At 47.2% G+C, this 24,394-nt stretch overlaps 1 protein-coding gene across 7 annotated transcripts in view; it reads left to right on the top strand.

Moving 5' to 3' along the window:
- Positions 1-22,007, top strand: part of TBC1D16 (TBC1 domain family member 16) — a 33,027-nt gene extending 11,020 nt beyond the window's left edge. For 4 of the 7 annotated variants that reach the window (XM_069799464.1, XM_069799463.1, XM_069799465.1 and 1 more), the window contains exons 4-12: positions 11,716-11,913; positions 12,752-12,899; positions 13,953-14,120; positions 14,816-14,964; positions 15,751-15,885; positions 17,025-17,211; positions 18,361-18,540; positions 19,083-19,229; positions 19,757-22,007. In XM_069799464.1, the coding sequence (XP_069655565.1) occupies positions 11,716-11,913; positions 12,752-12,899; positions 13,953-14,120; positions 14,816-14,964; positions 15,751-15,885; positions 17,025-17,211; positions 18,361-18,540; positions 19,083-19,229; positions 19,757-20,002 (1,558 nt within the window). In that variant the 3' untranslated portion in view covers positions 20,003-22,007. The remainder of the gene's footprint in view (positions 1-11,715; positions 11,914-12,751; positions 12,900-13,952; positions 14,121-14,815; positions 14,965-15,750; positions 15,886-17,024; positions 17,212-18,360; positions 18,541-19,082; positions 19,230-19,756) is intronic. The other 3 variants (XM_069799467.1, XM_069799468.1, XM_069799469.1) reach the window with 3 other exon arrangements.
- Positions 22,008-24,394: the final 2,387 nt, after the last annotated feature.

A 24,394-nucleotide genomic window follows, 5' to 3' on the forward strand; every position in this document is an offset into this window, starting at 1 on the left:
TGCAGCAGTCTCGGAGAGTTTTTGCACCCGACAGCGTGCACGGGGAGAGGAGCTGGTGCAGAAGGGTGCCAGCGCAGCGTTTGGGGGCACGGCAAGGGGGCAAGCAGCGTTGTGGTTTAACTGTTTTGCAACACTTGTGCTTTGAGCTGCTAATAGTGTCAGGGAAGGAAGGAAATACAGTTTATTGCATCTTCACTACCTTGCCTGTGAATTCGTGTAGCATTTCCCTGTTGTTTCACAGCCTGGCTCGGGCGAGCCCTCTGCCGGCTTTCCTCGTGTGCTGCCAGAGTCCTGACAGCTCTAGCAATGCAAAGCCTGCCTTTGCAAACACACTGCTCGTGGTCCTGGTAGACTTTTTTATTTCCCTTTCTTTTCTTTTCTTCTTTTTTTTTTAACTCCTCTGGCACCAGTCTGGAAGCCTCGTACAGTGTATGCGGCACTCATAATTTGCAGCAGATTAATAAAACAGACCTTTCATTGTTTGGGACTTCAGACTTGAAAGGCTTTTCAAGTCCAGTGTGTCCATTTTTTATGCCAATTTGTTCTTTCCCGTAGAGCCCCCTTGCATGATATCTGCAGGATCTTACAAACTGTTTGAGTTGGAGATTTTGCATAGAATACTTTGTAAAAGTCTTGTTAAAAAGCATTCTCTTATTTCCTGCATTCATCCCAGCATTTTGGGGCAGGGGATGCTGTTTCAGAAGTCACTACAAGCATAAGAACAGCTTCCTTGTTTCTTAAAGTTGTTTTTTTTTTTTTCTGCTAGCTGCTTCCCATCTGAGCCAGAATTGGAGCGCGAACAAAGTTTGTGCTGCTGGCAGATTGTTTCAACTCTTTTCCCTCCCTACCCCCTGGTCACCACCTCCTCCCTGCAAAGAGGGACGAATGTTTCTGGTTATTTCCCTCTGCACTGGGGAGCTGTTGTAAAGAGAACTTTGCTTTTCCCCGTGATTGTTTCAGAAGCTGAAGCAATGCATTGCATGGGTGTTTTAGTCCAGCCATCTTTCTTTCCATGCAATTATGTATCATCAGAAATGGAAAAATGTGACATTGTAAAAGAATTAGGATGCACATGTAGACTTGGATCAGATGAGATCAGAGGCTCAGCAAGCTGCTTGCCAAAATATCTGTATGACCAGGAGTCACAAGTCCCGTGTGCTTCTTGGAGCATCCTCTGAGAAGGTGGCCTGGCCTCCTGGGCAGAAGGGAGCCAGCAAACACATGCGTGCAGAACAGGGGCAGGGAGGAAGAAGGGAGGTAGGCTTGGAAGCATCTGAGTTGCACAACGAGTCAGTCATTTTAAGTCAACAACTCGCCTTGTAGAACATAAGGAAATAAAAACGTATCCATTGTTGTTTGGTTTTTTTGTTTGCCTCTGCTTCTCAGTTTGACAGGCTGCCAGGGATCCCATGCGGCGATCGATGCTTTCCTCCCATTTACACAATTCCTCAGGCTATGAGCTATGGGAGTGTCCCATCACCAGCATACACATTCTTCCTTCTCTTTTTAGATGAGCCTGGCACTTCTTCTGCATAGTGCACTCATTTCTCATGGAAAGGTGGCTTTACTCTCTTGGGATTTGTGTCCGTATTAACTTTGGGGGGCCCTTTCTGCTCATAGTACAAGGTTCCAGCAGGGAGGTACCTAACGTGGGAAATGCCTGTATTGATAGCAGCTTTGTCATTGACTGCATTTCTGTAGGAAAGGAGGGATACTGGAAATAAAATTGTTCCATTTTGTTCCTTTTCTCTCTTGCTACTGTTGTTTGCTGTCTGTCAGGAAACATTTGCCTTGTTGTCTGAAGGGCACTAATTTGGGACAACTGCACTCTATGCCCAGCTTTGGCTTGTTGCTGCCCTGCTAAATTACTCTGCTTCCATTTTCCCCATCAGTAAAGTGAAACTAAAAGCCTTTTGTTACATCCTGGTGACCAAATAGCATCTGACACCTATATAATGTCTTTCAACCAATGGTTCTGAAGTTATTTTAACTGGCCATGACATCAGATCTATACCAATCGGTTGCAGAAGCACTTAGCGCTCTGTAAGTGGGGTTTGGATTGTTTTTTTTTTTTTTGTGCTGTGCCAGAGTGATCCCTGGTTAACAGGAGCTTTCCCTAGCAATGGGTGGTAGGGCTGCTAAAGGCTTTTCACTTCAGTAGTAAACTGCAGTTGCTGTTACCTGATGAGCACCACGCAAAAATGCTGAAGAGGACAAATAAATGCTGGCATTGGTTCCTTCACTAACTTCAGGCTGGGATGTTGGTCGATACAGTCAGAATTTGGACCAAGAAGCCTCAGTGGTGGAATAGTACGAGTGGAGTGTGGGGCAATATCTGTCTGGAGGCTGGATCTTGGTGAACAGTCCTGCAGGTGATGGAATAGATGCCAGCTCACACTTCCACAGCGCTTGCTTTAAAGGACAAGCAGAAGCAATGTGACCAATGTGGTCACAGATACCAGTGCAAGAAGGAAATGTCTTTCGTAAGAAGGCGATTGTTTTAGCAGCCAGTAATAAAAATAATGAAACATTTTCATAATGGAGCTGAACGATGGTACAGTTCCCGTGTTCTTCAGCCGATGTGAATTCACCGAACAGAACTATTACAAACAGTCTAGGCAAAGCACACAACACAAGGAAAAACTCCTTTGGTGTTGCAGTTGATGCAATTTTTACAGATGTGTTGCACATCCTGTTGTTAAGCCTCTTCCCAGGGAGCTAATCAGTAAATTACCTTCTCACGAGGGAGCGGAGGCGCAGCGTTACGGAGGGTGGCAGCAGCAGCTGCAGGAGCGGGTGGTAACAGAGCGTACAGTGTTGCATCATGTTGTTTTGGCAGCTCACCTGAAAGGCTTAGTGCTGTTCAGACCTCTGCAGAATAAACAGGAGGCAAAATTATAGGGGAAATGAGCTGAAATTAGTGTGAACTGGCAGGAGCTCTGGAGTCATCAAGAGGTTGGGAATTCATCGCTGTTGTAACAGAAGTGATTATATTCTTAGAACCGGGGGAATTGGTCACAGACTTCTAAATCTCCTGTAACTTCTTGCAGCATCTTGTGTCATGCTATCTTACTTTTGATGATTTCAGCCTTAGGGATGAGTGCATGGGGTGCCTCACTGCTTCTGGTTCAGGCTCCAATTCCCCAGGACCTTGCCCAATCTAGTGCGATTTATGATGTTAAGACTCCAAAGCACCTAATTCCGTTTGTACCCAAACCTGTGCCCAGGAAAAAAATATCCCCAAATCCTTCTTCCAGCAGAAGGACAGTCCTTTTTCCCTTCTCCTTGAGACATGGGGTAGGTGTAAACTTCCCAAGGCAGTGCTTTCGGGTGGTCTGCGCAGAGCCGGGTACTGGGAAGAGGAGCTGGCCTTAGCCGTTGGCTGTCAGCAATGCTGTGTAATTAATTAAAGTTGTTACCGGCTGCAAAGCTGAGAAGGTTGGACAGATCCAAGAGATTGTGGAGGCATACGGCTCTATCTTGCTTTATATAAATATTTGAACAGCAAGAACATTAATTATAGCAGGTTTGTTTTTTCCCTCCGTTGGTTCGCTGCCAGATTTCTGTGGAAGAAAATAGTGGCAGCTAACTCGAGATCGGGAATTGCAGCTAGCGGGCTCCTGAAGCTTATTTATTTGGGGTTTCAGGGGAGGAACAGTCAGTGACGAGAGCAGGGGATGCCGAAGGAGGAGATCCCAAAACGGGAGGGATGGAGGAACAGAGGGGAACCGCTCTGCCCACCCCACCCCCGACCCCGACCCCGGGTTTCTGGGGCGCCAGGCCTTGTTGGGGTTTGCTTACGAGGACGGGAAGGCTTTAAACTCCCGCTTTCGGACGGGGCTTCGCTTTCGCAGCGCCGCCGGGGCCGGGGCCGGGGCCGGGGCCGGGGCCGTGAGCGCGGGGCCGGGGCCGGGGCCGTGAGCGCGGGGCCGGGCCGGGCGGGGGGCGCGGCGCGGCCGCCAGGGGGCGCGCTCTGCCCAGCGGCGCGGCCGGGCGCTCCCCGGCGGCCGCTCGCCATCCGCCCCCCGCCGGTAGCCCCGGTAGCCCCGGTGGCCGGTGAAACCGAGGGCCCGCCTGCTGCCCGCCCCCGTGCTGCCTCAGCAGAGCCGCGTTAGGGAGCGCTTTGCCCCCGGGTACGGCGCTGCACCCCCCCCTCCCCGTACCCCCAGGCTGGGGGCCGTGGGTCCCTACCAGCCGCCTTCGCTTGGGCGACTGCAACCCCAGAGAATTATTGACGGTAAAATTACAGCCTGGGCTTGTGCTAGAGAAACAGAGACTTTCTGAGGGAACGCAGGGGTTAGGGGTGGAAGGCTGGCGTGACAGGCCGGCCAGACTGCGAGAGCAGGGAGACGGGGCGGGTGGGAGCGGGGTAAAACACACCAGTGGCTGTGTTCTCCGGGAGGTGTTGCAATAAAGTGCCTTTTCCCAGGATATTCTTGCGTTTCTTCTGTTCCTTATTTATACGATCGTAACGCCCAGAAATCCTAATTGAGAGTGGAGATAAATGGTGCTGGCGGGTATCCAGAGCTTTGTGGGGGAAGAATTGCGTTAACTGGATCAAAATAAAGAGCATGTCCCCTCTAAAAGTACAACAGTATATGCAAATAAATCTGCATAGTCTCTGTCTTCTTGGCTCGGTCCTCGCAATTATAACAGCATTAAGCGTTTGCAATAACTCTGAAACATGCTTTTAGTCAGCTCTCCTTTTTCCTCTCCCTTTTCTGCTACTTGAAGAAAGCTCTCCCCTTGGGAAATCCGCATTGTATTGTGGAAACAGTGAAATTCTCTCTGGGTGGTGTTGGCTCTGCTAATACTGGGTCAGCAGCAGTGCAGAGTCCGGGGAGTTGGTTAACTTTGTCTGTCAGTAAAAAGTCCCCCTGAAATTCCCAGTTCATTGCTTAGAGCCAAGAATACAAGAACAAAGGTAATCTTCGGGGCTTTCAAGGGACCAGGGTTTTGAAGGCTTGATTGTAATTAGCATAATTAGTGTAGAATTTTATTTTTGCATGGATAGAACTGAAAGAAAAAAGCAAAATAATCCATTGATTTTAAATATAAAATAAACACTGGTAAGAAAGGTCCCCTTTTCCAGTCTGGAATAGGCTGAAAAGCAAACATTCTTTTTCGGGCTTTGCTGAGAAATCACTTTTTCCATCTAAGGAATTTTTTTTTTTTTTTTAAGTGTTGCATTTCGATTGATTTATTAATGAGCTAAAGCCTAGGCATGAGGTGCCCCTTCTCTGTATGGATTGTAAAAATCTGCCATTCAGCTTTTGGAATATTTTCCTTCCTTAAAATGAAGGTAACATTTGCATCATTGAGCAGCATACGCTTGGCTCTAAATGATTTGTTGTGTTTGGCTTCTCGGGAGCTATGTGTATTTTATTCATAAGCATCGAACTGCTAACTCTGCCCCTGCTACCTCACTGCAACAAGAAGTCACAGAGAAAAACCTTGGGTTTTACCTAAGTAGCCTACACCTGTCTGGAAGTCTCATCTGTGAAAAACAGATTGCTTGTCTTTTAACTGAAGGTATACGTGTATCGCATTCCAGACTTCGATTGGGTAAAAGAGATTAAAACACACATTAATTCACTGCAAACTTCTGATTTTTTTTTTCCCCTTCCCATATACATTCAAAATAATTAACTCAAGAATTCTGGGTTTATTTTGTTTTCCTTCTGGTTTAATTCACAGCAGTTGGGGGGAACCCTTTGGAGGTGAGCAGGACTGTTTTTCTAATGCCCCCTCTCGCTGGCTAAAATCACTCGGCTTCCCTTCAGGCCACGAGGACTTGGAGGAATGAATTAGGAGCAACAAAGCCCCCAGTGTAGTGAGGCTTCTCGCTCAGCTGCCGCCCTCCTCGGCGGAGCGGGGCCGGAAAGCAGCACCCAGCGCCGCTGCAGAGGTGGGTCATCCCGGGGCGCCGGCCGCTCCGCCGCACAGGTCGGCTTTTGTCCGCCAAGATTTGGGATGATGAGCCGGCGGCAGAGGTGGACGCTGTGTGTTCTACCTGCGCTGGGTGGTTGTGCGTGCTCTGGGAAGGCAGTCAGGGTGCTGTAAAAGCAGATTGCAATAGCCACGTAAAGCATAACAAATTGTTTTGATCTTTATTTCTCAAGGACAAACCAATTACGCCTATCAGAAGGCAAAGCTGCATAATTGGGTTTCCTTGAGTCCCTCGTTCCGTTGTGTTAAAATATTTTATGTCAGGCTTGTGTTCGCAGAGTTGGTGTTAATTCAGAGCCCCGTCCCTGATCACAAAGTTGCTGTTACAGTCCAAGGTCAGAGGGTGAACGTAGAAGTTGCTGCCCTCCCCGCAGCATGTGCCGGTGAGGTGGCCGACGTGTAGACGGCTGGTAACCACAAACCACCTTCTGCTCTTTTCCTGTACGGGGAAAGGGAGGGATTCCAACGCTTTTAAGATGTAAACAGCTTGTTCTTTGAATATCGTTAATACGAAGAGTGACTAACAATAATACGCTGACTTTTAGAAGCGCTGTTGAATCTGCTTCCTGGTGCCGAGCATGAAAGGATACAATTATTTTTCATAACCTTTTATTTTCCCTTTACAGCAAGCTAAGCAAAGCAAGTTTGTCAGAGGCAGAGTGCTCCTAATTTGGTCTCCAGTGACCTCTGCAGCTGTGATTGGCAGTCTGGTGTCAGGAAGGAACTTGTGCCTGTGAGATAGAAATGAGCAGAACAAATGCCGTAGGACAGCTTGGGTTCCCTGGAGGACACAGGCTAAAAAAGGTGAAAGAAGTGCAATTACAGGAGGTTTTCAGCACAGAAAGTTAATTAGCTACTAAATAGCATTTAGTGCAGTTCAACGTGAGGAAATTTATGTTTTGAAAGCAAACAGATCAATGGAAAGCCTGTGGAACAAGCTTTTGGAAAGTCCATGTTGACATTCATGTACTTTGTACTGTAACGTCCTGGGCAGTTTTTCACAGGTTTCCCCAACAAATGGGAAGAATTGTTAGATTTGTTTCCACAGGCATTTGCAGACATACAGATACACTTCCACATGAGCATGTTTTGACATTTAATTTCAGAAATTCTGGTTAGGCTTTCATCCAGACTATCTAACACCTTTTTCCCTGTTCAGTGAGGTCAGTGTAAATCGATTCTGTTCAGGCTCTCTGAGGCAAAGGAACTTCAAGTTCCAAATATTTTCAGCCAAAGGGTGAATTTAACACAATTCTTAACCTAGTTACTCGTCTGTGCTGATCAGATGCGAGAGCTGGTGCGACTGCAGCATTTCACTGTCAGCGACTGGCTCTGCATGGCCACGCTCCTCTGGAAGCTGGTGCCGTCCTGCGAGTGTCCTTCCAGTCCTCCTCTGCAGCATTACACAGAACGAGCAGAAACATTTCGACAAATATTTTTTAATCCCAAATTACCAATCTGTTTTCTTTTGCGCGTCTTTCATATGTCACTGAAGTCAGCACATTTCACAATTCATAATATATGTATATTGTCAAGGACACTTTTTTTTATCAGAACAATAGATTTGGGTTCCAGCTGCCCAATATTACCTCACTTTGTACATTCGCTACACTAAATTTTTAGGCATTTCAGGATAGCTTTGAACTTTTATTGATGGATTATTTATTTGAAGCTATCTGTCTTACATGTTTTAGGCAGCTGATGCTGCCATGAGCTATTTCACCTTGCTGGAAAAAAGAGGAACCTAGAAGGTCAGTGCCTGTGGGGAATAGTGGAGAAACAGAGAAATGCTAACCCCTGGGGAGGAAAAGGGGCATGTAATTCCCATTACATGGATGCTCATACATTATGATGATACTTATTGTCTGTAAATGATGCTTCACAAGCCAGCGTGCAGGAATAGCTCAGGCTGTAAGGAAAGCTGTTATTAGTGAAGGTATGCTTTAGTACAATGGTGATGGAGAGCCAACTGAGGAGGGTTTGGCTCTTGCAAGAGGCTCTCTGGGATTTGGGTGGTGCATGCTGACAGCTTAGGTAGCTGTCACATCACGGGTATAATCTTCAGCCCCTTTCCCTCTTATAATTACATTTGTCACATCGTGTCGTACAATGAGTTATTGGATCTTTGTTGCTGAAATAGCCTTCCCATGTAATTGGTGCAGGTCTCTGCCCTGGCTCTGTAACAGAAATAATAAATGGTTTTATCTCTCTTTATGCTGTAGGTGTGTACAAATGCTTTGACTGAACAGTAAGTTAGGTCCCATTACTACATTACTGCATGTCGAAAGTCTCACTTGCAGTGTGGCTGACCTCCTCGGACAGGGCGTGTGAGAGAGTTCCCGTGCAGTGGGAGGAGGACGATGGCTGCCTTACGCAAGCACTTGCTTTCTTAGGGGCTACAAAAGTTCGAGGAATGTAGATACGGTTGATTGCTGTAGTTGATTGTTGAGTGGAGAAAATACAGCACCACCTGTTCTTGCTCACCAGCAAGAATGAGATGTATTTTGAGACAAAAGAGTAATGGGATTTCAGTAAGGAGAAAACACTTAAGTGGAATCATGAATATGTCCGTGGGCTTCCTGCCTCAGGTTTTGCTAATCCTCCTTATTTTTTTTTCCCTGTCCCCTTTATTCCCATAGACCATGGCACTTGTTCTCTTGTTTTGCTGAGCAGTGCTGCATACTAGCTGGCGCTCTGTTTTTCCTGTATCCCACAACTCAAAGTCTCTCTGGAATGTTCCTCCAGCTATTTGCCTTGCAGTGCTTCAGCTCCCTGCTTTTGCAGGGCACTCTAGTATAAATTCCTCGTCTAACAGATACAATAGTCTGACAAATAATAAATTCTTCCCTTGCATCTGTGTATCTTGTGTGCCTAGTTAGAGGACTCCCCAGAATCCACAAAATTAGCATTGATCATACTACTTGTTACTTACATACAGAATGATCTCAATATTAAAATTATATTTTAAAGTAGTCCAACAGATTAGAATCTTTTTTTTTTTAAATCAATATACACAGGAAAAAGTAATTTTAAACACAGTGAGGTTTTTTCTTAATTTCCACAGTGACTAAGTATGCACCAATATAGGGGGTGGTACTCTCTGCATCTGCTATGTATGAATGTAGGTGTTCATCGACCTCTCTGAAGGGCATGGGGTGTACAGATGTCTCTTTCAGATTTCATCTTCTACATCAATGAAAACATTGGAATTGCTTCCGCGTATGTTGGATGCGTGTGCAAGCTTGTAACTAGTGGCTAAATGTAAACATTTTGACTTGAAGAAGCGTTTCCAGAAAATATAACATTGCCAGCACCTTTGTAACTGGCCTTTCCAGCCTCCAGTAGCTACTTGCATATCTGAAGCAGATTTTGGTTACATAGCAGAAGGAACTGCAGCTGGCAATAGCATTCTGTACTGAGGAGCTACACAATTCCCGGGGATCAAAGCGAGCCTGCCCAGCTCTACTGGTAACTATTGTTTCTTGGCAGTCATCTCTGCCGCTGGTCGTTTGAGATGATGGTCTTGAAGAATGGGCACCTTGGCCTCTGTGAGGAGGGAACTGCAGGACAACGATCCTCACAGCCAACCCAGCTTCCAGCCCTTTGTCGTACTGACCAGTTCATCTTTGCAAGAGTTTTAGAAAATTGGTTGCCTCTGCTTAGTCTTTAAACTAGTTTGAGTCATCTCTTCCAGGAAAATCCTGTGTAACCAGCTGTGGCTGTTATGAAGTGTTGCTCCATAAATACCAGCTGCTTATAGCAAGCAGTCCAGCACAAGTGTCTTGAACCAGGACTCCTATTACTTTTGCATTAACATGAGATACTGAATGTTTTAGAAAGTGTGATATTTTGCAGCTTTATCAGAAAGTAATGCTTGATTTTTCACAAAGGTGAGTACAGTTTTCATGGAAAAATTCACAAGGTGCAGGTGGTAGTGTATAGCTACGCTTGAGACTGGAAGTATCCTGGTGTCTAACCTAGAAAAACTGCTATCGTTCCTCTTTGAGGTAGTTTGGGTATCTTGTGTGATCCCTGCTCACATGGCGATATTGCCATGTCACTTCTAAGACCTCAACCTCCAAATGGCTTGAATGTAAGTTTTGCTTTGATGCTTTCTTTCAGAAAAACGGAGCAGCAGAACTTCATGAACAGAGTGCTCTTTTAGCTGCAAGTAAAACAGACTTGGTCTCATCTACATAATGCTGCAGAACCAGAGAAGGGGGCTCGGGGATTTATTTCCCATGCGTGTGGGCGCTAAGGTTTTGAGTCATACATTTGAACTGGGCGGCTCACAGGGGCTTGGTTAAAAATTTAACCCACAACTAACTGGGATGTCCGGAGACCTGTCCATTGGAATGCAATGACCTGAACCATGGGTAGATGCTGCAAATAAGGCTCGTCCCTGTGGAAGAGGCACTGTAGCCAGGCTTGGAAAGCATACTGATGTGGTGTGCTGCAGATGCATGCTGAGTGTGTGATTTTCAGCGTTCAGTGCCTACATTGTTAGATAAGCGGATTAGAAAACATTGCATAAAGTGGCATTGCAGGGGGCTGTCTTTATACCTGCTACTTGCCTTGTTTTGCAAACCCTGATTTCACAGCGGAACCCATTCAGAGTTTGCGCTGAGATTGTTCACATGTATTGGCCTTTTTAAGAATCAAGGGGTCACAGTTTCAGATTCACTTAATTCTCAAAGCAGTGATATTTTTCTTTTGGGATCAGGGCTGGTGGTGGGCATGTGGGTTTTTTTAATCTAAACTCAGTTTACTCTTACAGATAAATATCTGGGGTGCAGTGAGCTCCTAGCATATTGGAAAACAGTTGGGTTCACTTTCTCTACTTTGTGGTGGGTTAAAGAGCCTATGTGTAACTTCCTGCTCCTTAACTCTCCGAAGTTTCAAGTTTGCAAGCAGAAGCCATTTGTCTAAAGATTATACACATGAATCCAGGCTTGTCAGGTCCACTGGCAAAGGCGTAATGAGAAACTCGAGTTCAGGGGAAATATCTTTGGATCTTACTGGTCACTGAGGGAATTTGCCAGATGGGATCCCGAGTCAATGCTGCCATCTGAATGCACTCACTCCTCCCGTCCTTGGCTCAGTGCGGAGCAGCTGAGCTGCCTGCTGAAGAGGTTGCTTAAGCTGTGGGGCAAGACGTCTCTTCCTTGGGACGTTATTCACTAAGTGCTGCTGGAGCTGCTGAAGCAGCCTGTCAAGCACCTGTACTTCGGCAGTCATGTTTTTTCAATAGCCCAAGGTTTTCCATCCCAAGGGGTCATCAATCCCAGAGGCACAATGGTTTGAAGGGGTCCTGCAGCTTAGGGCTCTGTGGCATGGGCTGGAGAGCGGGCAAGTGCCTGCTGTACCAGCTCCCCAAACTGGTCCTTGTGCTGTGCCAAAGGAGCAGGGGATGCGCCACTCCTCGGAGCAATCTGGGCTGTTCCCACATGGGGCTTCTTAATTTTGCCTTCTCAAAAGTCAATGTTTTGAGGCATGGTGTTGGCTCTCCCCAGTTCAGTGTGCAAGTTAGGAACAGACCAAAAATAGGATCGGTTTTTGGGATGGTAGGGAATTAATTTAAATAAAAATAATTTAATCTCTTATGTGGGCTGTCAGTTATTGACTCCTTAGACCTGTACTGAATTCCAATTTCAGAGCTCTGACAAAAGATTTTTAACATGGAGCATCTGTGGTTATTGCATGTAACTGCAGTCGTCTTTGGCTGATGTCTTGCGGGGCTTTCTTCCTCCATGCTCTTGTCTGCAGGGACACGTGTGACAATCGCATGACCTGCTCCACCAGCTCTGCCTCCAGCCTTGACACCAGTGCCCAGTTCCAGGAGAATAATGGGCAAATGCAGAGCACCAGATGGGACGAACAGCAGAAAGTATTTGCCCTCGAGCAGGTCTGTGGTGTCTTTAGAGTGGACCTGGGACAAATGAGATCCCTTCGTCTCTTCTTTAGGTAACGTATTATTGTGTGTGGTATTTGTGTGCGCTCTGGATCAGTGCGCACTGGGCTCTGGAGGCAGATGGCTCTGCAGTCCTCCTTGGAAGTCTTTCCCTAATGGTTCTCTCCAGGAAGGCAAGTGTCAGCCTTCCCAAGGAGAGCCTCTGAATTACAGTTATGGGGCCTAAAGGACTTTTTTCCCTAGTAAGGTAAAGGTTGCTCTTAGCTGTCTTTCTTACCAAAAATGTTTCAGATAGCCTGGAAGCATGGAAAACATCTTTACCTATGGTACCTCTTCTCTTGCCTGCCCCTCACTAGGGCTCCTCTAGGGTCTTGCTGCTCTTAGCCTCTTCAGTTATCTTTCAAATTATTACAGAAGTTATTAAAAACATTTTTACTCCCTCTTTTCACTCTCACTCCCTGCTTCTTTAGACAATGCTGTGTGTGACCAAGTCCGCTCATCCATAGGAGCTGACTTTGTGTACTGCCTTAATGTTGCTGGGGCATACTTCTTGGGTTTTTTTCTCCAGGGAAGACAAAATTTAATTCCTTCACGTGATGGAAGGGTAAAAGAGTGCCATTACCAGGCACAAGTGGAGCTTCTTGAGGAAAATGGTCACTACGGCCATGTCATAGATTCATAGAATATCTCAAGTTGAAAGGGACCATAAGTATCATCAAGTCCCAGAGCTATAAAATTACTTCTGTGCCCTGTTTTAAGGGACAACTTGGTGCTACACTTCTTTGTAATTTGCTTTCCTCTCTCTCATCTGATATTCCCCCTTCCTGCTGGGCCCCTCGTTATCCTGGGCAATAAAAGCAGGTTGTTCTCCCCTGTTGTTTTGTCCCACAGTGATGAGGCATGCACCTGTGGACAGCTGGTTGTTGCAAGCAGGGAGAGCCAGTACAAGATCTTCCATTTTCACCATGGTGGCCTGGATAAACTGTCCGAGGTGTTTCAGCAATGGAAGTACTGCACAGAGACCCATCTCAAGGATCAGGTACCTGAGCAAGGTTCATGGGGCAAAGGGTTTTTTTCCAGCAGATGTTTCACACTTAGGCTTTTAGCCAGGGGAGCATGTTGGAGAAATGAAGCTATGAGTTCATGTCACCAAGTCAGGCAGAAAGCTGCAATGTTTTGGGTGTTGTTTAGGATGCAGCTGCGAGTCGGACGCGAGGTCTCTCTTGTACTTGCTTGTCCCCATGCATTCCTGTTTTGCCTGTGCAATATGGGGGAAGATAATACAGAAGACTTGCTTAGATAGTTATTTTGCTAGACCCGATAGGTCACCAATGTGCTTTAGGCATGTAAGGTGGCTGGGAAATCTGCAGTGGTAGGTCTGAAATTCTGTCAGAGTCTTTCATCCATTTTGTGAAGCGTAGCACACTGCTTTGGAAAATGTTTTGACAAGGCATCTTGCCATATTTTGTTCAATCTACATACAAATGTGATAAGAGCTCTTTAATTATCTGTTTAAGATACTGTATGTGCTTATTAGAAACAGTGATTTTTAAATTTCCATCCTTCCCACAGAGCCCCCTGCTGCTTTTCTTATTATGGTCGCATGGGCTCACTTTTTGCATTGAACAACCTTTGATTTTTAAATTAAATGTCAGCTGCAGTCTTGCACTGGGATCATGAGTGCCCTTAGAGAGCCTGGCAGTGCAGTTCCCTGCTTGCCTAACAGCAATCCCTTTGTATATGGCCAATCATATGTAATTTATTGCAGGCATTCCTGGCAGGGTGAAGTTTTGCTGTAAGCAGCATTAATTCAGTTTCAGGTCAGGGATAAGATTGGGGGAGGAATGGAAACAATTTTTTTTTAAGATGAAGCTGTTTTGTGGTACTCAGATTTTTAATTATTCTAATCACTCTTGCTATTGTAATGGTTGGAATTTAAAAAAAAAAAACTCCCCAAGTGCAGTGCCTCAGTGCTTAATCCTATGCGAACCACGCGAAAAGGTTTTCCTGCTCTGAAAATAACCGGGTTTCATACTCTGCTGCTATCTCTGGCTCCTGCCTTCAGTTTTTTGTTTTGTTTTCCCCCATTCAGCAGCTAACTGATGAGAAAACATGTATGCAGTTCTCCATCCGCCGTCCCAAGCTGCCCTCCTCGGAGACCCACCCGGAGGAGAACACGTACAAACGTCTTGATGTGTCTGCCTGGCTCCATCACCTGAATGAATCCGGACAGGTGGAAGAGGAGTACAAGCTGCAGAAGGTGAGAGGGCTGGCTGCTGCGGTTTTGATCCTTTCTCTCCTGCCGCAGAGTGTGAATCCCCAGGTGGAAGCCGCAAGAGTTTGCTTTCATGCTGGGGGCAAGAACTGGGTGTTTGAGAGTCTAAAGACTGGCGTATAGTGCTTGGCTGGAGGTCTTGCTGGGACTGCAGATGAGTCTGCTACAGGCAGGATGGAAGAGCATCTCCCTGGCCAAGGAGGGCGAGGTTCTCCAGCTTCTGCTGCCAGTTGGAATTAGTAAACCAAAGTGTCCAGTGCTAGACGTGTTTGCAAAATGCAGTGTGAACAAATCAAAGGAAGAAAAATCGAGATTACGGTATGAAATAATGCAGGGCTTGCAGGGGAGCACTGGGTCCAGGTCCTGAGAGAGAAGTTTGCAGTGAAATGCAGTGTCTCCAAGATTGAGGATTAAGCCGTGACATGAGAACGACACGTTAATCATAGAGCCTCTCCAGGGGGGGTTATTGACATTGAAATGAGCCCGATTTGTGTCTCGTCTGGGAATAGAAGGCCAGCACTTTCCCTCTAAACATGTGCAAATTGCAGGAGCTTGAATCAAGGCGTCACTTGTCAGGAAAGAACTGCAAAGCCACCGAAGCATAGTAGCGGGCAGTTTCTTGTTGCTGTTTTGGGGGATGCTAAAACTGTACCAGTCATAACTTTTGCTCCTTCTTCCAGGCCATATTCTTTGGTGGGATTGATATTTCCATCCGTGGGGAGGTGTGGCCCTTTCTGCTGCACTACTACAGCTACGAGTCCACCTCTGAAGAGAGGGAGGCACTGAGGCTGCAGAAGAGGAAAGAATACTTTGAGATCCAAGAGAAACGGTAACAGACCAACTTCATCCTCCCCTGCTCATCTCTCCTCAGGCCTGACATCGCAGTAATACTGCTGGTGACGTACAGAGTCTCTGCCTCCTTCGCTTCAGGAGAGGCTGATTGGAGTAGAGAAGTGAGAGGGATGGTAAAGGAGGTGTATCAGGCACAGCTGACCTCTTGAGGATCTGGAGCTAATACCATATAGCTCAAATATTTTCTTTCTCGGGGTCTTGAAACAGGCTCGTCAGTACCACATAGGGAAGCTTATCTCACAGGCAAGACTAGAAGCAGAACATGTTGGTTTAGCATCCAGAAGGTGAAAATGGGGTCTTGTGTTTCTTTGTAAATATATCTGGATGTAAAAATTGGAAAGAAGAAAGAATATCTAATTCAACAAAGTTATTACTGCAAGAACTGTATGTTGTAATCTAGTTGTGGGTACATTTAAACTGGAGAGGGACAGTAGTATTATTAATTAGGAGACAATCAAAACAAAGTGGTGAGTTCTGGTGTGCCACCCACAAGGAGCAGTGGAGAGCAGAGTCCAACTGCTTCTGAGGTGGAGTTTATCACATAAAACACATCATGTCATCCATTTATAACCCAGGAGGCTCCTTCTAGTAATCCGTTTGGACAGAAAATCTACTGTTCTGGACAGACCTGCTTGTCTGTTTTTCGGGTGATGAGTACAGGGATAGTTTTTCTCTGAAAACTCAAGCTTAAATAAGGCTTTTTGTTCCTTGTGGCAGTCATATTCTTTCTTGGCAATGTACTCTGTTGCTCCTCAATTTTCAGGCTTTCAATGACTCCAGATGAACAGAAAGAGTTTTGGTGTAAAGTACAGTTCACGGTAGATAAAGACGTCGTGAGGACTGACCGCAGCAACCAGTTCTTTCGAGGGGAGGACAACCCAAATGTGGAAACTATGAGGTGAAGTGTCTGACTCTAGTGTCCCAAACAATGTGTCCTACTGAAGGTATAGAAAACTTGGTAAGCCCCCCTGGCCCAGGCTGCCTGGGTCACTGCCTTGGGAATGTGGAAGAGCACCATGCATGTGGTGACTGGTATCAACTGATGCAAAAACAAGGACTTTTTCCCCAGTGCTTTCACTACTGCTTTAGCCATTGACTTCTTGATATAACAACCCTGCTCCCATTACCTAGCTTCCCTGCGTACATAGGCACAGAAGAGGTGTGAGCCTTCTGTAGCTATGGGAGGGTCATGGGTGCTGCAGCAGGGTTGTGGGCAGTTGCTTGGCTCTGCGGTTCTCCTGACAGAGTGGAAGACAAGAACACCAGAGTCTGCTTCATGGGTGTGTGACTTGTAAATGTGTGCCTACAAAACAGTTAGATTTCATCTAACAGTATGGCTTGGAGCCTCATGGATGTGTAGGCATCAGGTCTCCTTTCCCATGGGCCCTTCATTTCTGTCCTCTTAGTCTTTTTAAATTCTCATTTTCTTTTTATATTTTGGTGTCTGTGTATTGAAAACCTTATCCTGGAGTTTATTTCGCTGGACTGATGTTTGCAGCAGGGTTATCTGTATGTGTTAAAGCACCTTACAGTAGGGTCACGTGTCTTTGTACCTGAGATGAACTGTGTTGTTTGTTCCTACTGCACTGCTCCCAGTGGGCTGTACTGTGGTTGGGAAATAGGAGCCTAAAGGGGTTCTGTTCAAATCCATTGTCTTAGGCTGCTGTGTGCTATTCAGAGTTCTTGTTGCCCATCCAGGAGCCTCTCTGGATTGATGCAAAAATGATATAATCCTAAAAAATGAGAGTTCCATTTAGGTATAGTGTTCATGTGTCTTTGTTATGCTTCTGGATATAGTTCTTTCAGGGAAAGCAGTTCTGTGGGGTGCAGCATGCTGTACAGGTGCTCAAAAGTTCAGAAGCCTCCAGGTGCAATTGCGAGTTAATCTTTTAGATGGCAGGAGTGATCTGTTGCTCTTCTGCACTTTGCCTGACTCAGCCTGTACGGTGGCAGTTGGGGTAGAAGGGAAAGGGCACTGCGCTCAGCTGTGACATGCCCTCTCCGTGTCTCACCTCTCCACTTGCATCTCTTCTCCAGGAGAATCTTGCTGAACTATGCAGTATTTAACCCAACAATTGGATACTCCCAGGGGATGTCCGACCTCGTTGCCCCACTCCTGGCAGAGGTCCTAGATGAGTCGGATACTTTCTGGTGCTTTGTAGGATTGATGCAGAACACGATCTTCATCAGCTCACCCCGGGATGAGGATATGGAGAAACAGCTGGTGAGGCTGAACGCTGAGCTCCCTTTAGCCCTGTCTTTAGCTTCTCCTCTCCCCAGTCAAATTAGAAGAATGCCATAAAGCAGTTACCTGGGCTGTTGGGTTCCAGCATGCTGAATCACACTCCAAAGCCACAAAATACCTGGTGGATAAAATTGATCCCGAGTGATTGGGACACTCCAGAGGCAGTTATAGCCAATACATTTTCAAAGTAAAGTTACCTTGGCTATGCTAAAGGGTGCTGATTCAAGGCATCTTTTATGATCAAATGTATTTAGGATGCTGCTTGCTTTAACTTTGCACTTCTCTCAGGCAGTGAAGACTCACTGGTTTGGTTTTGTCCTGATTCTGGGGCATTTGGTGTGAATGAGGCAGAGGAGTTGATTGAGCTGCAACCCTCTTTTTTTGTGGGATTTTTTTAAGGTCTTAATATTTTTAATAGATTTTTTAAATTATGTTCAAATGAAAAGCCTTATATATCTGACAGAATTTCTTAAAATAAGGTGATCTTTTTTAAAAATGGGAACTTTTTAGGTTTTAACATGAACTTCAGTTGTTTTCTGGTTAAGATCCTGAAAAATCCATTCTAAACCTGAACAATCCTGTCCAGGTCATGATGGCACCAATTTAAAGCGGTAAACTTGTGGTGGAAACCCCATGGGAGGCTGCTGGTGAGGTGCAGTTAGTTAATGTACAGATTTATGCACTGTAACGTGCCTGTATAGTCAGGCTTTCCAAAATCACTTCCATATTGCTCGGCCTCTATTGAATTGAAATATTGCCTGAGATAGCTATGTCCTTCCTTTTCTCTAGTTTTTACATCTCTAGCTGCTTTCCTCAGCCTGAATCTCTTCCCTTCTTTCTTTTCACGATGTAGCTGTCATGGGATTTTCTTTTCACCCTCCATCCTTCTTTGTGAAATAGCTGCCGTGGCCTGTGAGCTCTGGCCTTTAATGATAGATCCAAGCATGCTCCTGGCTGTGCTGTAATAAACGGGCCATAAAGCTGGAGCTTTTTGTAAAAAAGAGAACTGTGGCCAGCTCTGCAGGAGCCCAGGTCTGGCACGTGGTGCAGGGGCTCCCCAGGATGGTGGGTGAGGGCGGCACGAGTCCTTGTGCACGAAGCAGTGGCTCAGCTCTGCATCTTTTCCAGATGTACCTGCGAGAGCTGCTGCGGCTTATGCACCCGCGCTTCTACCAGCACCTTACTTCCTTGGGAGAGGATGGCCTGCAGATGCTTTTCTGTCACCGTTGGATCCTCCTCTGTTTTAAACGCGAATTTCCAGATGCTGAGGCTTTGCGCATGTGGGAAGCATGCTGGGCTCACTATCAGGTTAGAGAGCTAGCGATGGGCACAGTGCGCGCTGGGCAGCAGTGTGTCCTTTGCTGAATCCTCACCATCCCAGCAAGTGTTGCAGAATTTCCATAAAGGCTCTTAGTAGCAAAGTCTCCAAAATAAGTAGGTGTTACAGAGGGTCTGTAACTATCAAAGAGGTTTACCTATGTAGCAGGAGGATGGAGGCCTGCCTCTCCTACTTGAGGATGTCTGGGCTTCAAAAGCAGTTTTTTTCAGAAAGTGCTGAACATCCACTTCTGAAATTCAGACTTCTTTTACACAGTTGGAAAATGTCTTTCCAAAAACCACTAGTCTGCTTTGAAAGCTGTGGTCCAAGCCTTGCTATCGCACTGTAAAGGGAAGAGACTTTGACTCAGCTGTGGTTTAGAATTCACCAATAACTCGCGTTCTGTATACCACTAGGCAAAACTGGACAGAGCAAAAAAATCTCACGAAGGACATGCTCGTAGAGGGTGGGGAGGTTAAGTCAGACCTCTGCCTCCACCTGCTGTACTCCAGCCCCTGTTTTCTCATTGCAGACTGACTATTTCCACCTCTTTATCTGTGTGGCCATCGTGGTGATTTATGGGGATGATGTCATTGAACAACAGCTGGCCACTGACCAGATGCTGCTGCATTTCAGCAACCTGGCTATGCACATGAACGGAGAACTTGTACTCAGGAAGGTAAATGCCCGTGTGCTGACGTGGGCTGAGTCTCAGGTCCAAGAGATGAGTCAGAGCATTGAGAAAATCAGGCACTGATGCTTCATCTTTCGCATCTCCTGTATTCCCCCGCTTGTCTGGAGCCTGGGAGGGTAGGATGCTGCTGTTTGCCTGGAAACAAGTTTTGCAGAAATAAGAGATAGTTGTAGAGTGCTTAGGAGGTGATGGTACGGTTGGGATAACCCTTGCAAATGCTCAGGGAAATGGCAGACAGAGCTGTTTGTCTTTGTACCACAGTCCACAACCCATCTCAGGCTGGGAGTGACTGCAGGCTGTGGGATGTGCGGCAGCTCCTGCGACCTGGCAGCATCCCCAGTGCCTTGTTTAACCTTCAGGTTTGTGTTCAGGAGGGGTGCTCCTTTGCTAAAGCTTTGACTGTCCTAAGGTAGCCAAACAGGAGGATGGGACAGGAGGCCACAGGCTACCCCTGCTCTCCATGTTCGTCCCCTGGTGAGGAGTAAATGACTTTGTCTCTCTCTCCCCTCTAGGCGAGGAGTCTGCTCTATCAGTTCCACCTGTTACCCCGCATCCCCTGCAGCCTGCATGACCTGTGCAAGCTGTGTGGGACAGGAATGTGGGACAGTGGCTTCATCCCTGCTGTGGAGTGCTCTGGCCATCACCCGGAGTCCGAGAGCTGCCCATATGGGGGACTGGCGGAAGTATCTTCTCCTAAACCAGGAAGCGAAGGCAAGAGAGGCTTGAAAACACGGGACGTCTTTGCTTTCCGAAAATAGCTGTAGAGGAACAGGGTGTGACAGCGGAAGAGGGAAGGGCAGGAAGGATGTGCATAGGAAAAAATACTGAAGACAAAAATGGAGGGATACCTTGTCAAGACTCCTAAGAAGACTGAAAGGTGGAGAATGGATGCGGAGTGAAATCACTCTGCAAGGAAAGCAAATTCCAGTGCACTGGTGGTGGAACCTGAACAAAACACATCAAACCAGGAACAGTGTTTGCACATGTTTGGATTTGATTTTGTTAGAAACATGCTTTTTCTAGGTCTTAACAAGGACTTTTTATTCTGCCTCTGGGATTGGACTGGTTAGCAACCAGAACTTTGTTACTTGCTGATGAGAAATGAGAACACTAAAGAGAGCCAAGTACAACCAGCAGCGTTTGTGGGTCAGGTGGAAGGAGCAGAGCTGTGGCAAGACCTCTGCCTGCAATGTCCCTTAATCCAGAGCATACCACACACGCACTCTCTGCTTCAACCAAAACTTGCAGCTTAGTGGCTTCTCTCTAAAGCCATAAAGACCATTTTAATTATAATCTGCCAAAAATAAAACTGCAGACTATTGGGATTGCAGGGAAGGTGTCTGCCTTGTTGGCGAGGAAGAACTGGTCACCTAAAGGTCTTGTCTCTCGCCTTTTTTTATATGGTATACTGGCTGGCATGATTTTTTTTTCCATTTGTACAGAAAGTGTACAGCCACAGGTCTTAAAGCACCGCTTTTCTGTAGTCAGGGTATTTCATAGACACCTTTCAAAGTTTACTTCTTCATGACAGTACAGCAAAGCTGTTTTTCTTTATGCTGACAGCTACAGACTTTAGACACTTGTTCGTGGAAGTCTGCTGTTTCCAGTGTGTTTCCCATTGTGTTTCCTTTGGCTCGTCTCAATTACTGAATATTCACTGTCCTTACCTGTCTTTGCCATAGGCTGTAGCACATACACTCCAAGTGGGCTTTAGGGTCTTCAGTTGGTGCCAGTAGTGCACCCTCTTCCCCATCCCAAAGTGAGAATGAAATTTGGTTTGTTGCAGTCATTTTTTGCTGAGCTCCATCTCTGATAAAGGTTTCCCTTGAAGTATTTTTGAAGGACAGCATGTTTCTCCTCTTGTCTTCTATAGAATTTGCCAACTAGGAGTGGAGCTGGGGCCTTGAGCACAGCCGTGTTGCCAAATATCCTGACCAAATTCAGTGGCATCCAAAGGTGTGTCCTGAGCCAGTGTTTGTGCCAAACAGAGCCAGGGGAATAGTTTCCTTGTAAAAATGAAAAAGGAGATGAGGTGACAGTGATCTGTGCTGGCTTTGCTGCATCCCTCTTCATGGTGTACAAAGTCTTGCAGCCTTTCCCGGTTGTCTTGCTCCCTCTCACTTCAACCACATTGCCTCTGTTACACAACTGTGTCTTGGTCTGGCAGCGGGGGAAGTCCATGCTCACTTTTCAGCATTGCCTGTCAGGCTCGTTTGTCCTATTAGCAGCATGTGTGGAAAACCCTGTATGCTCATGCATAGCGCTGCAGCGGGTTCCTGCATCTGACAAGCAAATTTCTCTAAAAATCTTTCTGCAAGGCCTTACCCACAGCCTGTTCTGGAGCCCACATGCCCCATACCTGCTGGGAGGTGAGGCTGGCAACTGGGATGCTTTGTGTGAAACCAGCACAAACCAAGTGCATGCTGCATTCGTAAGGGGAAGAAGACTTGACCCTATGCAGGCACCATGCCAAAGACTGGCTGTTGTGTGGCAGAAGGACAGTTTGGCTCCTGATTTGTGTGCCTTTAATTCAGAGGATGAAAACCTTTCCCTTGATGAGAGCAATGGTGAAACCTACTGCAGTATTGCTCACCTCCGGTATAGCCCAGCTTCGAGAGGTACCAAGGCTGCGAGGCTGCAGGTGTGTCCTGGGGTTGTAGGAGGTGACACCTTGTATAAGGGCTGGTGGCTGCTTTGCTGTGAAACAGGGAACTCTTCAAGATTTATGATGTTTCAGTGAATAATAAAAGTTTGTGTGAGGCATTTGTGTGGTACATTGCTGTACAGGCTGGGTGCCGTACCTTATAGTCAGGGGACAGCACTTGGCTAGACACTGTCCCCACAGCTTGAGCCGCTCCTTTTGCAGCCGTACAAAGAGCCGCGTTGGGTGCTGGGTCTGCGTCGCTCTCCCCAGGCTCCACTGATTTCAGCCTGGCGACATGCAGCAGCACTCAATGTATTCAACTAGATGCAAGCTCTAAGTGGCGGTGGTTGAATTAGGGTCAGAAAAACAACGTGTCAGAAAATGCCAGAAGCATCTTCCTGCAGAGCAGCTTGGTGGCACACAGGCAGGCGCCAGCTCCCCACGGGGACAGCAGGAGCCAGGCACTGCCTGCTGCCACCTGCCTCCCCGCACCGGACCGGCATCGCCGCGAGGACTTCCCACCACCGTGGCTCGTCTGTCAGCGCCAAAGCAGCCGGGTGTCTCCCCGGGAGCACGGTGCGAGGAGCGGCCGGCACGTGAGCAGCTCTGCTGAGCTCTGCGCGCTGGGCACGGGGTGGGCAGACCCCACCGGGGCTCACCGGCTGCTTGCAGCAGGCTGGGAGGCACCAGCAAACACTGACCAGAAGATCCAGAGATGGTTTTGCTGCAGCAGTCGTTCCCAGCCAGTAAAAGACAATAGGAAGAGATGAAGTAGATAATTTTGAGCATTATTTTTCCACTATTAAAATGTCATTCAGCAATGTGGAAATCACTCAGGATTTGTTTAGTTAAAGACTCTGCACCACATTTCTCCAGCGTGTGGAAAAAGCTGGTTTTTTTGTTTGAAGCAGTGCTCAGCCGCATGGGAACACATCACTGGGACCAGCACGCCGCCCCTCGGCCAGCTCTCCTGGGCCTGGTGTCCCCTGCTGGTCCCACCGCCAGCGGGAGATTTCAGGTGTCTTTCTACTGCAGCAGCCCTTGTGCTCACCATCGGGAGCTCCCTGAGCTCCTGTCATATGCTGACCTCCACTTTGCAATAGTCAGAAATAAAGAGACAGAGGTGATAACCCGGCTGCTCCCCGTTTACCAGCAGCGGTCACATCCCGGGTGTCTTGGTTCCAGTCTCAGCCTGTTCATTAACTTGTGATGCCATTATTAAATTCACACTGGATATCCACAAACTTCCAAGCTTCTTTTGGGTGGAAGGTGTGAGGACAGGAGGGTGTGTGGAGCCAGCCTAGAGCCCTCTGGCAGCAGCTGGGGTAGGGTCAGGAGCAACCTTGGGATTCCTCTGCAGTGAAAGAAAGGCAACAAGTCAAGTGTTGGACAGGACAAGGTCCTTCTGACCTGTCCCCAAGATCCCCTTTTCCTTTGTGACACTCTTTGCCATCTGAAAAAAAAACAAGGAACAAAAAAGAAGCAAGGCTTCTGGCCCCTGCAAAGGGGTAAAGTGGATCCTAGAAACAATGACCCTCATGTGGCTTCTCTCCTGAATCACTGCCCTGTTCATTGAATTAGCTGCAGCTGAGCAGCCAAAAATAGACCCTTGCAAAGGTAAATAGTCAGCATAAGCCTCTTTAGACTCAGCCTTGAGCTGACACATCCTTCTGCCTCCTGGTGCCAGGGGGAAGGGGAGCAGGGCAAGCAGGAAAAAAGAAAACTCGAGTCCTCGCTCCTGGCACTGGTAACACAACGCTTCGTAATCCCAGCGGAGAGCCCATCACCCGCATCTAGAAAGCCGAGGAGAGCGGTGTGCACCATTGCAGCCCAACACCTCCAGCCCACGTCCTGTCCCACGATGCCTGGGCTGTGGTTGGGAACGAGGGAAGAGGGGGGCACTGCCCTGCACCGTCCTGGGGCCGGGAGGAGGCAGCCAGCCACCCCACGCGTGGGTACACGGGAGGGGATCAATGAAACGGCTTCACTTGTCCCTGGCATTAAGCATTAACCACGCAGGCGGCCGAGGCTCCTGGAGCGGTGCTGGGCACGGAGCAGCGATGTTCAGCCAAACTGCTGCTGGAGTCTCCTGCGCTGGGGGAAAATTTGGATTTGTGAAATGGAGCAAAGAGGCAGCTGGGTTAGCTTGGTCTTGCTTCCCAGGTACAGGGTGTGTTTGGACATGGCTGTTTGGCTGTTGTGTTCAAGGGACGCTGTCTGTCAAATGAAAAATTACAGTTCACAAGAACAAAGAGACTCACCTGAGTTATAACAAGCACCAAAGAATTTAAAACCCAACTTAGCTTGTCCCCTGTGGGTTGGCTGATTAATCCCCATGTCTCTCTGCTTGGGTCATAAAAATAGACCAGTCTGGCTGGCTGTAGTTCATGGTCACATCCCGCTCCAGGGCGCTGGCCCAGCCCTGCCCTGCCTGTGCTCAGCACTTTGGGGAAGGCTCCACACGCCATTTATTTCTCTCATTTAAACATTTAAGAAACACAACGTG

This window comes from Haliaeetus albicilla, chromosome 12 (assembly GCF_947461875.1).
Source record: "Haliaeetus albicilla chromosome 12, bHalAlb1.1, whole genome shotgun sequence".
Lineage (NCBI taxonomy): Eukaryota > Metazoa > Chordata > Aves > Accipitriformes > Accipitridae > Haliaeetus > Haliaeetus albicilla.